Source organism: Nilaparvata lugens, chromosome 2 (assembly GCF_014356525.2).
Source record: "Nilaparvata lugens isolate BPH chromosome 2, ASM1435652v1, whole genome shotgun sequence".
Taxonomy (NCBI): domain Eukaryota; kingdom Metazoa; phylum Arthropoda; class Insecta; order Hemiptera; family Delphacidae; genus Nilaparvata; species Nilaparvata lugens.
This window is the reverse complement of record NC_052505.1, coordinates 69,780,558-69,795,921: the sequence shown is the minus strand read 5'-3', so window position 1 is coordinate 69,795,921 and position 15,364 is coordinate 69,780,558. Positions and strand designations below refer to the sequence as shown.

At 34.2% G+C, this 15,364-nt stretch overlaps 1 protein-coding gene across 3 annotated transcripts in view; it reads left to right on the top strand.

The window, feature by feature from the left end:
* LOC111043701 (sporulation-specific protein 15) overlaps nucleotides 1-12,826 on the top strand; it is a 32,925-nt gene extending 20,099 nt beyond the window's left edge. For 2 of the 3 annotated variants that reach the window (XM_039421565.1, XM_039421566.1), the window contains exons 10-14: nucleotides 108-284; nucleotides 2,320-2,409; nucleotides 4,682-4,759; nucleotides 7,935-7,985; nucleotides 11,562-12,826. In XM_039421565.1, coding sequence (XP_039277499.1) covers nucleotides 108-284; nucleotides 2,320-2,409; nucleotides 4,682-4,759; nucleotides 7,935-7,985; nucleotides 11,562-11,588 — 423 coding nt within the window. In that variant the 3' untranslated portion in view covers nucleotides 11,589-12,826. Of the gene's footprint in view, nucleotides 1-107; nucleotides 285-2,319; nucleotides 2,410-4,681; nucleotides 4,760-7,934; nucleotides 7,986-9,178; nucleotides 9,230-11,561 lie in introns of all 3 variants that reach the window. The other variant, XM_039421567.1, reaches the window with a different exon arrangement.
* Nucleotides 12,827-15,364: the final 2,538 nt, after the last annotated feature.

Sequence of the window (15,364 nt, the reverse complement as noted above, 5' to 3'; positions counted from 1 at the left end):
TCATTTACTTTGAACCAAAATAACAACTTTTGCAAAAGAATAATGTACCAATATTTCTTCATTCTCATAAGCTTTTGATCAATCTCTTTTTACTTTTGTTTCCACAGGATGCTGAAGAGCAATTTAAGACTTTGAAATTGCATCTCGATAACAAGATCAATAGGATCAATACTGAGTTATTAGAGTTCCAAACAGGAGTAGCAGACCTCGGAACGAAGGAGAACAAACGTAAAATTTCGATTGAAGTAATAAACAAAGAATTGGTGGCAATTAAAAACAAAACTGTAAGTATATTCTGAAATGCTAAACAATGTTTCTCAAGCTTATTCCAATTCTATTTTTAGCTAATTCAATCTCCTTCATTTCATTGAATTTGATGAAAAATACATGTAATAATTCTATATGTACAAACAACTTGGTTTTTATACACTTCATTCAGCTCATTAATCTAATATTACCTCACACTCAACATTTCTAATGAAATATAGATTTTTCATAGACGTATTACAACAAGGTATTTCTAACTCAAATTACCAATTTGGAATTTCTCAATGAAAGTGAACATTTGACTTTAGTTTCGTCTTCCTCTTGATCTCAATTTTCTCTCCTTTTGTTGAAGCATCTTTATTTTTAGTGGGTTGGCTTTTTCTAATATTACATCAGCATTGCTAGCCAGGTCTGCCCGCTTTTTGACTGATCTGACAGGAGACAGCATTCCTGTGCTTTGGACTACCTTTTCTTTCAGTATGTCAATAATTGCATTTTGACGCACCTTCCTGCAATAATGAAGCTTGTTCAAGTTTTTCTCAAGCTGGCTCAATCCATTTTTCACAACTATGGACAACTATATGCTTGACTGTTAGCAGCTTTTCTTATGTCCTCCAGTATCTTTTTTACTGTCCTGATATGGCCAATCCCCTCCCTATGGCAAAGTCCTGATGCAGTTCTTGCTCTACAGCTCATCAGATTCATTGTGACTCTCAAAACGTCCTTAGTACTGGGCTCTCCCGTTGTGCAGAGGCTCAAGGCGTGATGGGGAGTGGTTACCACTTGTCTGCTGCCTTGCCTTAGGCTGGGGATGGGCATCCAACCTTGCACCTGCACCAATCTTTGGCATCCCAAAACCTCAATCAATCAATAAATAATTTTATGCAATTCAACACAAACACAAAACAATACAATCAAAATACATATTACTAATGAAAAGGCTTTCTGGTGGGGTGTGCTGGAAAGAATGAGAGGAGGAAAAATAGTTGGCTACTATGGTTTGCCATGTAATAGGCTGGTAGAGGGTATAAAAGTAAGGAATGAAGAGCGAAGAGGAGTGAATGGGACACTGCGGCATGTAGATGCCTGGAGCTGCTGTGCACCACAATACCCCTTTCCACCCTCGCTTCACCTCTAAAAGTGGCTTTTGCTTTGTGCATAAACTGCTGACGTCGACCGCGACCGGGTCGTGCTGGAACAAAATGGCCCACTTCTTCTGTATTAATTCATAGGAGCGTTTTCATTTATGCAAATTTTCATTGCGGACCAAACATAGTATGCGTTCGATTGCGGCAGGACTCCTCCAGAAGCAGTCTTTCAGTCGTCCACGGGGAATTCTAACCTCAAATATATTTTAGAAGATCCAGCAGGCGAAGACCAACAGTAAAGAAGACTGAGAAAACTAAAATGAAATTGTTCAAAGTTAACATAATCTATTGTTATACAATCAGGATGGTAAAGATTACTGAAATGTATTGAGAAAACAAATTATGGAAAAATTTGATTACTAAGGAGAAAGTATTATAGTATTTTATGAATTATTTTCTCAAAAATAAGCTTTCTAATGTTTAGACAAACTCTTCATAATGCTCATCTTTTTTTAATAGAAAGAGTTGGTTTAATAACCATATCCATAATAAATAACTAAGTTACAATATAGATATTATCATAATTATTATGACATAACACATTTTTTATGCTTTTGTGATAATCCGACGATGGTCTTAATGTGTGAAGTTTGAAATTACGGCCGAGTCGTGCAAAGGAAAACGCTTCATCCGCTGTCGACCACGACTTGTCAGCTACCTTGAAATGGAGCACGACCCGGTCAGCAGTCAGCAGTTCACGCACAAACAAAACTCCTCACCTTAACCCCAGAGTAAAATATACTACCACCTTAGCCACAACAATGTTCACGACCCAATTAACCTATTTTTCTTTGTAATACATATAAAAACCCACTGCACATATAAAACCTAAAAATATATTTATTTTCTTCATCTCATTTTCTTCGTTTTGATTCTACAAACATATTAATATACTTGTTTTCAGATTGATCTTCACAACACTAAAATGCTTCTACAGTCAAAAGTTTCGAACGCCAGGAAGAATTTGAGATCAGCTGATGATAAATCCGATGATGTGAGTAACATTCTAGTAATGTTTTGCTTTATTAAAACATTCTATCGTCTGTAAAAATAAGGGTAAGATAATCGCGATCTTTGGCTTCGAGATAGCCTAGCCAATAACAAGACATTGATGTGCAACACATAGGAGAGAGCTGAATTGTATGGTGTTAGTATACTTACCGTAGTATATAGCCTGGAACCGAAGAGTCCACATCGTTACATCGCTTGATACCCACCCAGGACCCCCTCCTGCCAGTTTCCGAAGTTCGAAACTGCAATGGTTTTGTAAAACAAGGTAGGCCTATAACTCGGCTCCAAATCAAGATCGCTGTGACTTTGATTTGATCCTTTCAAGGTTGAATGAATCTACAATTAATATGATATAACATTCCATCGATTGTTCAGGGAGTTATTCCCATCCAAGGACAGAAAATTAGGAGACTATCACTCCATAATTTTATATTTTGTCTACGGTAATAAAAGTTTACGTTTAGTTATTTGAGAAAAACTATTCGTATAAACGTTTTAGCTTCAAGACCTTTAAATGATGTATCACAAGTCAAACTTTTTTATGATCTATAATCTGAATTGTCTAGTTAATCTGCACAATGAACGTTCTTTCGCGCTAGATGTTTCATTCAAAATATCTGGTTACTTATCTGGTTATTTATATTAATTTATAATATCTGGGCACCTAGCTTCGCTCGTTATTTTTATTTATTGATAAACAGAACACAATATTCTCTAAAATGATCGTGTTTATATTTCACAGCTGACTATATGTCATCTTATGAATTTTAGGGATGTGATATTTTGATTTTTCACATACTCACTCGCTCACTCACTTTTTTACTATCCACAGCTGTCTGAGCCAAGGTTGAATGATCATTTTAATGTAGTTCAACGAGTTTTCCCAAGGATGAGACCTAGTGCAATCGAATTGTTATATCATAAACCTACTATGTTTCAAATTTCGTGAAAATCGTTAGAGCCGTTTTCGAGATCCGTTGAACATAAATATATACCCATATAATAACATAACCATATATATATATATATATTATATATATATATATATATATATATATATATATATATATATATATAATATATATATATATATACAGAAATTGCTCTCTTAATATAATAGGATTCATCCTTGGCTGAAACAGCTGAGACTTTTGTCGTCTGTGGATAGTAAAAAAATGAGTGAGCGAGTGAGTATGTAAAAAAATCAAAATATCGCATCCCCGAAATTCATAAGATGACGTATAGCCAGCTGTGAAATATAAACACGATCATTTTAGAGAATAATATTGTGTTCTGTTTATCAATAAATAAAATAACGAGCGAAGCTCGGTGCCCCGATATTATAAATTAATATAAATAACCAGATATAAAAATACAGAAATTGCTCGCTTAATATGATAGGATAATAATAATACCACCAACAGTTGTTTTAAGGAAAACTATTATTAAAAGTGTTCTCAATGGCATCTACCTCGGAAGCTCTTGATGATAGAGAATTGAATTTGGTTTTAAATTGTGGATCAGGATTCTTCCTCTCACGTGCATTAAATTAAATTAAGAATAGTTTTAAAATTAGTTAGATAAGCTTAAAGAAGCCGAAAATTTCAAGAAATTTATCCTCTCTCCAGAGTTTAAGCCATTTTTCGATCAAACTTTATTCAATTTTTTTATCATTCAACTTTTATTCATAAAAGTTGGGTTATATTCAATACTGGCTCACTTTTCATACCGTTTACGCATATTTTGAGCCAGCAGTTTAAACGGCGTTTACTGGCTAAAGAGGGAATCAGCATACGGATCCACGGTTTAAACTCAAGTTTAAATTATTGATGGGATAGACGCAGTCACGCAGTGACCGAGAATCTGCATACGGCCTCAGTAAGTGTCGGTTTTTTAACCCCATAGTTAAATTTTAATCGTGATTAATCTTAAGAGAACCAATCAGAGTGGCCTTATTTCGGAAAAGCCATCTCCTATTGGTGCTCGTGAAGTTAATCACTATTAAAAGTTAACCGGCTTTTGTGCAACCGGGCTAAAGTCCTATCATTTCCACTGACTTTATATCTTGAATATAAGTTGAGTGACTTTATAAATTAAATCTCACTATAGTATAAATTCCCAGCTTCTGAAGATGGCACACAGTCACATATGGTCGGTCATATTGTAAGTTTTCATACATTGAACGATTTTTCAATTGAAATGATTTGATGACAATTTGAAATAAATAAGTTCTCACTTGCCAATTCCATTTTTAGGTTTCTGGAAGCCAACTTTCAATAATCATGCCCAAAAAGGATGATGATGAATCTAGCAGCAGTGGAATCAGCACAACGGTGAGTTTCCTAAACTAATTCTACAAGCCTTGACTGGAGTTTATTCATGAGTGCCCGTAGTAAAGGGGGCGAATACGCAGACTGTCATTGAAATTCTTGGGAGTGGGATAAAAAAATTTCTTGAGGGGGAGTCTAATCATTCCTGACAATTGTTTTTCTTTCCCTTTTTTTCTCCCGCATTTCAGCTTCTTGTATAGTTTTTCTCTTTTATCTCTTACTTTCATTTTTCTCTTTTCTTCAATGAGAAATCACCGGGCCATCCGCTGGTCTTTATTATTAGGATGTTCCCTAACTTTAATTTTGGATTTTACTACTGAGTTGCATTTATTATTTATTTACACATTCTGTAATACAACTACCTGGTATCATAGACACAGGAGTATAATATACACTAGTTTAATATTCTACCAGAAGTTGCTTCATTTTTAGCTATTATTTTAATTTGTAATTTTTAGTTATTTATCTTAGAGTATAGTTAGTATCATTTTGAAAATCTTTATTGCTTATTTTGTTTCTTTATTGCTTTTTTTGTTTCTTATTCAGGCCTCGACAGGCTGACCGGAACTCAACCCTACTCACAGATTTATAGTCTTTGTAGGGGTATTCCATACATTATTTCTATTACAATTATTGTAATTGTATTTATTATTGTATATATGAATTTTCTGGAATAAAGAAAATTTGAAATAAAAAAAAGTCAGCAGTGCTTGAGGAGAGGAGGTTGGTCACCCCTAATTTAATCACAGTTTTATACATACCAAATTATGCATTCTTGAAATCAAGATATTCACGCTCATCTCAATCTATTCAACAATCAAGCCAGCTGATCATATATATGATGTCAGGGGTGATTTTATGAACTAAATTTTCCCTAGATTCATCTTTCACAGGTTAAAGCCTTAAACTATGCACACCGTAACGGGACACGATATGTTTATCAAAAACATTCATTGATAAAGTTCAAGTTGAGACTTTTCATGAAACCAAAAAAGGAGCTTTATTGACCAGTTTTCTTGTAGATAAAGGATATTTGGGTAATACTTTGAAAATACTATTGTATCTCCAAAACTGCGTATAGACTTAAGCGGTATGAACGCATGCCGCCAACAAGCTTTCCGCTACCAGTTGTTTGATTATGAAAATGATCGTTTGCGCGCTGCTTGTCATAATTGTTGATTTCAATGAGCCATAGGAAACTCAGATAATTAAGTTTCGAGACTATTTTTATGCGCGCCAAGCTCCCGTCCAAACTTGACGAGCATTTCATGGGAAAACCTGAAAATGTTTGTCGAAAAAACCGACAGTCGATGAATCGTGACAAGCGACAAACGCTCTGCTTCACAAGCTCTGCTCTGTTCACAAGCATTCAAATATGAATTTGAGGCAACCGAGCTTGTAGAAAATGAAATTTTCTACAATAATTATTTCAAGCCAATCACAAGTTTCTATCATAATCAGTCTCTATGTAGAGGCTCTTCATCAACATTAAAAAAAAAAAAATGAAATTGTAATTCCTTCTGTTGCTATCACTAAGTTGCTAATAAAGAAGATATCTCATGGTTTGTAGGGCTTTTATGTTCCAAATGTCTCTGTTAACTCAAGCCGATAGTCCTGTTAGTTGTTTTTCATGACGCTTATAGTCTCTCATACTATATATGCGCCGTTCTCACCCAGCCAAAACAGTAGTAATAGACTATAGTCGACAGTAAAATCGGCTTGAAATTCGGAACATAACTTATGTCATGGGATATCTTCTCATGCTATCTTTCCTCTATGATAATACATACTTCTTATAATAATGTTCTAGCTGATTTGTCATTTAGAATATATATAATATAATATTTCACTAATAATGTGAAAAATGTTTATGATTCCTATATATTTGAATATATATTTTTCGGATGATGCCCTAATATGAGCTTTTAGCTTGTGCGTGTTTGGTTTGATGAGATGATCAAACGTCCATGCCTAGCGGCGTGATTCGAACTCTCGACAAGGTAGCGCTAGCAGACTGAAGGATGTCAATATTGTAATATATTTTTGTGGTATTTGGGTTAGGGAACCTGTGTCACGAAATTTTATTTCATCTAATTTTAAAATTATAAAAAATTAGAAATTTGATTTACGTTAATTTTTCATATCGTCGGCGTATTACATACATTCAATATAATTGCCTTTCAAATATCTAAAAGCTAGGATCCCAGATGGAGTTCACAAAAGAGAAAATCTAGTGAATCTTCTGGCGAGGTAAGAATCTCTATATTATATTATAAAAAGAGATTACTGGTCGTTAACAGGTGCATTCACCCTGCCTGAATTTTATTTTAATCTCAGTTATATTATAAATGTTCATGAATATTCCTTATTAAATCCATTTAAATATTCCAGAATTTTAGCAGAACCATCTTTCAAATTAAAAGTCTGATACAATTAATTACAAGTCTGATACCCTACCGAGATGCTTTTTAGTGACTTTAAGGTAATGACAATACGACAATTATAATTATATTGAAACCGTAATTGAATACTTGATGAAATATAAATCCCTTTTTCCTCGCACTATAAATTCAATTGTAAATTGTTATCATTTAAGGCCCACTGCAAATAGATAAATGTCACATAATCACACCAATATTGAATGTTTAAGGAAACAGTTGATCTATATAGGCACTAAAATAATAAAACCTTATTCCGGACCACTTCCTCATAGACCCTAAGATTAGTAGAAAAACTAAACTAGAAATAAAAACCTGGACATCAGTAACTTTTACTTCCATATCGACGTATGAATCTCGAGATTTCTGCTCAAACTACTGTTTGCAAGGCCAATTCTTTTAGATACATTTGTTGAAAGTGGACTGGCTTACAATTTTTGCACATTTTTTTCTATTTTTTCCTACTTTCTTCTCCAATGCTTCCCTTTTCTTCTCCTCTTTACTCTTCTTTCCTTACTTTTAAACCCTCTACCTGCCTATTACATGGGAAACCATAGTTGGCTAGGTATTTTCTCTCCTTTCTTTCTTTTCAGCACACCCCGCCATGAAGCCTGTTTTTGTATTTCATTGGAAATTTATTTTTGATTGTGATTTTTTTGTGTTTTGATTTTTCTTATGTTTATTATATTGTGATGGTTGGAATAAAAATTGTTGATTGAATTGTAAAATATTAATTTCAGGATCCCAGATGGTCCTCTCAAAAAAGGAAATCAAGTGGATCTATTGGCGAGGTAAGAATCACAAGATCAATTAAAATTTCATCTGCTTACTAGATACTTCTCGAGCTAGGGATTAATTTCTCTTCATAAACAATGTCAATCTATGGTTTGTTCTCACAATGGAATTAAAATTTTTCAATTAATTTTCATTCATATAAGTATAAGAATTATCTTCTTCAATCATGGCAAAATTTAACTTTTCATAGTATTCTACACAGCTTTGAAAAATGCCAAATAATGCTCTAGGGTTGTATTTATTATAAACGATCTATTCTTGAGAACGTTCTTAGCCAAAGCAATATAGCCTATAACAGGAATCTACCAGAACAATTCTAACAGCTGTTTATAGGAAACCAAAGCGTGCTTGGCTTAAGAATTGCTTACGATTACAGTTTTTAATTGAATATTTCTGAAAGTTTTATTATTATCTATACATTAATCTTTGTAGCAATAATCCTGAAGTAACTAGTAGTTCTGTGAATAGTGGTCCTCGCGCAGTTATAACCACAGCCTCCTCTTAGGCTAGGTGCACACTAGTTAGTCAAGACAAGACACGACATGATCAGACACGTTAAGTCACAATACTTCACATTGTTGCTTATGACGCAACTCACACTGATTAGTCATTGCAAATAGATATGTCACATATCACACCAATATTGAATGTTTAAGGAAACAGTTGATCTATATAGGCACTAAAATAATAAAACCTTATTCCGGACCACTTCCTCATAGACTCTAAGATTAGTAGAAAACCTAAACTAGAAATTTAATAAAAACCTGGACATCAGTAACTTTTACTTCCATATCGACATATGAATCTCGAGATTTCTGCTCAAACTACTGTTTGCAAGGCCAATTCTTTTAGATACATTTGTTGAAAGTGGACTCGCTTACAATTTTTGCACATTTTTTTCTCTTTTTTCCTACTTTCTTCTCCAATACTTCCCTTTTCTTCTCCTCTTTACCCTTCTTTCCTTACTTTTATACCCTCTACCTGCCTATTACATGGGAAACCATAGTTGGCTAGGTATTTTCCCTCCTTTCTTTCTTTTCAGCACACCCCGCCATGAAGCCTGTTTTTGTATTTCATTGGAAATTTATTTTTGATTGTGATTTTTTTGTGTTTTGATTTTTCTTATGTTTATTATATTGTGTTGGTTGGAATAAAAATTGTTGATTGAATTGTAAAATATTAATTTCAGGATCCCAGATGGTCCTCTCAAAAAAGGAAATCAAGTGGATCTATTGGCGAGGTAAGAATCACAAGGTCAATTAAAATTTCATCTGCTTACTAGATACTTCTCGAGCTAGGGATTAATTTCTCTTCATAAACAATGTCAATCTATGGTTTGTTCTCACAATGGAATTAAAATTTTTCAATTAATTTTCATTCATATAAGTATAAGAATTATCTTCTTCAATCATGGCAAAATTTAACTTTTCATAGTATTCTACACAGCTTTGAAAAATGCCAAATAATGTTCTAGGGTTGTATTTATTATAAACGATCTATTCTTGAGAACGTTCTTAGCCAAAGCAATATAGCCTATAACAGGAATCTACCAGAACAATTCTAACAGCTGTTTATAGGAAACCAAAGCGTGCTTGGCTTAAGAATTGCTTACGATTACAGTTTTTAATTGAATATTTCTGAAAGTTTTATTATTATCTATACATTAATCTTTGTAGCAATAATCCTGAAGTAACTAGTAGTTCTGTGAATAGTGGTCCTCGCGCAGTTATAACCACAGCCTCCTCTTAGGCTAGGTGCACACTAGTTAGTCAAGACAAGACACGACATGATCAGACACGTTAAGTCACAATACTTCACATTGTTGCTTATGACGCAACTCACACTGATTAGTCATTGCAATTAGACATGTCTTCATAAGCAACTATGTGAAGTATTGTGACTGAACGTGTCTGATCATGTCTAAGCTAATCTCCTTCAAGACTTACTTCAGACAATAGGTCAGCCCGAGTTGAAAGCAGAGAAAGGTCGAGAGAAAATATTATGTTACTTTCAGTTATTAATTGCATGAAAATGTATTGTCACGTTTCGTCGTAAATGAGGAACATAAATATAAACATAAAGAGGAATGTAAAACAGTCGACTTGGATCTTAGACCTCACTTCGCTCGGTCAAATATACTGTCCCACTCTGTAACCGAAACCTGTGTTCTTTACAAGGAGTTTTTCCCTATGCTAACATCCCATTCATCACCTGGTTGCTTGTCACAATCCAGTGTGATATCCTTGACAGTCTCTTCAGACTGATTAGTCCTCGTGACCTACGTGAGTTCTACTCCTGGCCTTCTTTGAAGGTCCTTCCGCTGAGGAAGGGGTAGCCAAGTTGCCTCTAGGTCGCCCGGCCACCCCCGACTCAGCCTCTTGACCCACATTTGTGCCTGGAGTCTCACCCATCTCTGGTCTCTTGTGTTTTCTTTTTTGCCCCTCGAAAACTTCGCAGGGTCAAAAGCCTAACCTCTCCCAAGAAGTTTTGCCTAAATGGCCGCCTTTTTTAAGCAGTGACGAGGTCTGGTCTCTCCACCCACAAACCTGTGACCTACGTGAGTTCCACTCCTCGCTTTTTTGTAAGTCCTTCTGCTGAGAGAGGGGACGCCAAACCGCCTCTAGGGCGCCCGGCCACCCTCGACTCAGCCTCTTCACCCACATTTGTGCCTGGAGTTTCACTCATCTCTGGTCTTGGGTTTTTCTATTTGCCCCTCCGAAACTGCCCTGATGGGGCAGATCCCGTGGGTTTGAAGGCAAGGAAACTTCTGGAGTTGCCTTGGGGTCCCTTTTAGTCGCCTCCTACGACAATCATGGATACTGTGGGTGAATTCTGGTTTTCAACACATTCTTGAGTACGATGTTTGACTCAAAGCTCCCCTAACCCAAAGGTGGCTCGGCAACCTGCCTCACTCTGCTAGTAACTCGTGTTATTAACTCCGGCCTAAACGCAGCTTAATAATCACAAACTATGAATAAACTTATCTGATCAGCTTTTTATAACATATTTGAGATTTGGACAATATGAATAGTCACTCGGCAACATTGCCTGTCGTTGTCGACGTCGGCAGTTTACGCAAAACGAAAGACCCACCATTAGGTCCGATTCACACACCGACGGACGTCGGTCAGAGACGTGTCGCTTACTTTTGTCACTTCCGCGCCTCTCCTATGTAAAAAAAAAAATGGTCCAATGTTCACAGAAAGGACGTGGCACGGGCGGTCGATTTCTAGACTATATAGCAGTGTTTTTCTTGTCTCTCGTGGCTTACAAGAACGGGCACGCCTCTTCCTCGCCACTTGTTTGAAATATAACGTGCGAAAAATCTGTTGAATGGATTAGAAAACAGCCTGAATAGAATTGAAATGCCACTGTCCGTCCCGCCCGTCTGGTGTGCATTGCGTACGCACCCTTCTACCATGCCCACGTCTCGTCTCTGCCCGATGTCCGTTCTGTGTGAATTGGGCCTTAGGAATCTACACTATTCACTAATTTTGTTAATGAATATACAATCAATATAGAATCAATATTTTATCCATTTTAAATTACTAATGATTTCAATTCACTTGCAGGGACCGAGTCAGAAAATTAGAGATTGATGAATGGTGTTGACGAAATAGTATTCCGACACTAATATTATTTCACGAACTAGAGAATCCTGTTCGTGAGAAGGAAATTAAGTTACTGTTGAAAATTTGTAGATAATATGAGTAATTATTGTAGTGAGTCATTCCATAGGCCTACCATTATATCAATTTATTCAAAGTATTAATGAGTAATTAGTGTAGTAAGTCATTCCATACCATTAATAACAATTTATCAAGTATCAAGAAAGTGTCAACGAGAATATGAATCTTAGTAGAAATATTTGCATAAGTTATGCTCTTACAAACTTCATTCCAAAGAATTTATTGTCTCCGTATGAGAAAATCTCCATGTACTTGTTTATCCTTGATCTTCTTGTGACTTGAAAAATTATGACATATAGAGTAGATTTTTCTAAAAAGTGTTCAACTTATTTTAATGTCAGTGAACTCTGTAATATCATTTTTGTAATTTGTTATAATATTATAATATATGTAATTCAAGAATATTCTTAATATAGGCAAGCGTTAATCTCAATGAAAGTATGCATATATTTTACTAAAACTATTTACTTATAGAGTATTGTGTTGTTACAAACTTCAAAGGATTTAAAGTATCTTTGTGAAAAAATATTCCTTCGAATATTTATCCTTTATGGGAGATAGTAATGATTAATATAATGAATTATTCTATCAAGGTTTCTGTATTGTAAATGTCAGTCAAAGTTACTCAGCAATTGATAAGAAAAATTGCATTATAAATTTATCGGTAAGTACGATATTGAACTAAGCCATTTGAGAACGCTCATAAAGGAGGCATTAACTGGCAATCTCAATGACAATATATCTTACCATCATTACTACATTTACATAAGTTATTCAGTTGAAAAAATAGATTCTATGAATTAATTATAAATCTCATGAAAAGTAGGTAGTAGAAAGTTACCTATCATTAGTTGGAAGCTTCAAATCGTTTGTTTAAACACAATCCTTCTCAAGTGATAAAATTTTTATTTCATACTGTAATTTGTTGAACAGATTTGTAAACAGATCTCCAAATACTATTATGCGATTTACAAATATTATTGTGGCAGAAATAATTGAAACATTTTCGTGATTCATCATTCTTTTGGTACAATCAATTCGAATTAGCACATGTGATGTTTATAAGTAGGTACCAACAATTAAAAATGTTACTGAAATATAATAAATTGAAATATTCCTTTGTCTAATAAAAATATTTTCATTTGTAATTGAGTTTAATTTTTGAAATATCATAAACTGCAGACACACATTTTACGCATAAATTCACCATTCTGATGAATAAACACAAGGCTCAACCTAAACATATTAAGTTCAAATTATCATCAAATTGACCTCATAATTCCTGTGGACTTTTTCTGCTTCCTTTTCAATTGAGTCCACTCCATTATTTTTTAGCTTATTTGATAATAGTTCCTGGTGTGCCATTAAATCCATGAGTTCCAATGTGACTCAGCCCGGCCGAGGGAGTTTGAATAGTCTCATTACATCGTAAGGGAATAATATTTTCATGGTAACGGGAACGTTCACTGATACTGATTTGTGGGAATCGCCTTTTAAAGTCAGTTTACCAAGGTCATCTGAATGAAACTGCCCCCAAGATCCTGCGATCGTACATCGTTTAGCAGCCTGCACATAGGGACAATTTTAACGTCAACTAGACCTGGACAGTAGTAGCCAAGGATAGTACATAGTATATACTATATAGCTATATGTAGCTGTATATACTATATAGCTATATACTATCCTTGAGTAGTAGCGGCTATACTAGAATTCCGACTGTAGTCCCTGCTGAGATAAGACGTTCGGAGGCTACAGCGGCAACTACTGCAAGTAGGATGCGCCTGCGCCTGGTAGCCACTACTAAAACCAAACTTGTTTGTCTTCTCAAACAGTTTGGACGACGTTCAAAATAATGTACTAGTGAAATTCACGTTATAAAGTTGGTAAAAATCATAGGACAGCTGTCAAGTATCAAGTTGATTGAAAAAAGTATTGCTTTCCAAAAAAATTAAAGTAGGCTACCCAAATTTCGTGTTTTCTAGACGTTTCAAGGTTCTTTGAGTCCAAAAACATTATTTTTGTCTGTGAACACACGATAACTCAATTCATAATAAACGGATTGACTCGACATTTTAAAGTCAACCTATACCATGAGGATCCGACAAAAATTAATTGTTTAATCAATAGAATTCAATGCAAAATGGCGGAAAATCACTAAAAACCATGTTTTTCACGGTTTTTCAAATTCATACCCTAGAGAACTATTTATGAGCCATATCAACTCAAAGTTAGTAGACAGAAGGTTGGTCACTCATCTATAGTATTTTAGTTGAAATGCAATTGGAGTGGGGGAACTGCAGCCGTGACGTAGGCTGTAGTACAGAGTAGGCAGAATATCGCATTCTTGAAAATCATACGGTGACATATAGTCAAATTATAAAACACAAACATTTCCTGACAAGATTTCTGTTTCTGCTTTACAATAATTATCAAAACATTTTAATAACTTACGTATTGGTGACAATGTTTCCTAACAACATAACCTAAAATCTAAAACCTAAAAACCGGTCGGCTGATTGGCACTGCCGATTGCGCTATCTATTGGCAAAAGTTGTAACAATTATATCAGCTGAGCGGCTACCAAAAATGGCTGACTCCAGATCACGCGTTTCAGATTTGAATTGCAGATCAAAAATATTTGTTGGCTGGTATTTTGAATAGAATAGAATATTTTTAAAATTGTTTAAATTTTTATCGTCTACTAATATTAAGAATATAATATCATACAAACATATATATCATGAGTTGATCAAATTTCTTGTTGTGGTATTGAATTCAATTGACTCAATGACAGATACCTCTATTATGCTTTCTCATCTGAGCTTAGACCTTCTAACCTATTACAATGTAAGTTTTAAAATAGAGATGCTTCCCATCCCAGTCAGCACACAGACGTATATAATACGTCAAATTTATGTATTAGCCAATGTCAATGAAAGTAAATAATACGTATAACATTGATATGGAATACGTCCCATTTACGTATAAATGTCCCGACTTTTCAGGTATACTATACGTATTTCTTGATACGTATTTCTTGATACGTATACTATACGTATTTCTTGATCCGTATACTATACGTATTTCTTGATACGTATATTATACACATTTCTTGATACGTATACTATACGTATTTCTTGATTCGTATAGTATACGTATTTCTTGATACGTATAGTAAACATGTTTTCCAATATATATATTTGATGTATTGACCTATACATCTATTTTATGTATTGAATAATACATCAAATATACATATTGTCCAATACATAAATTGATGTATTGAATAATATGTCTATTTTATGTATTGGCCTATACATCTATTTTATGTATTGAAAACTAAATCTAATTTATGTATTGACCTATACATCTATTTTATGTATTGAATAATACATCAAATCTACATATTGTCCAATACATAAATTTGATGTATTGAATAATATGTCTATTTTATGTATTGGCCTATACATCTATTTTATGTATTGAAAACGAAATCTAATATATGTATTGACCTATACATCTATTTTATGTATTGGAAACTAAATCTAATTTATGTATTGACCTATACATCTATTTTATGTATTGAAAACTAACTCTAATTTATGTATTGATTGATACATAAATATGTCACACTATTTCATCTATTTTATGTATTTCATACAAATATCTCATTTAAATAAGGTACC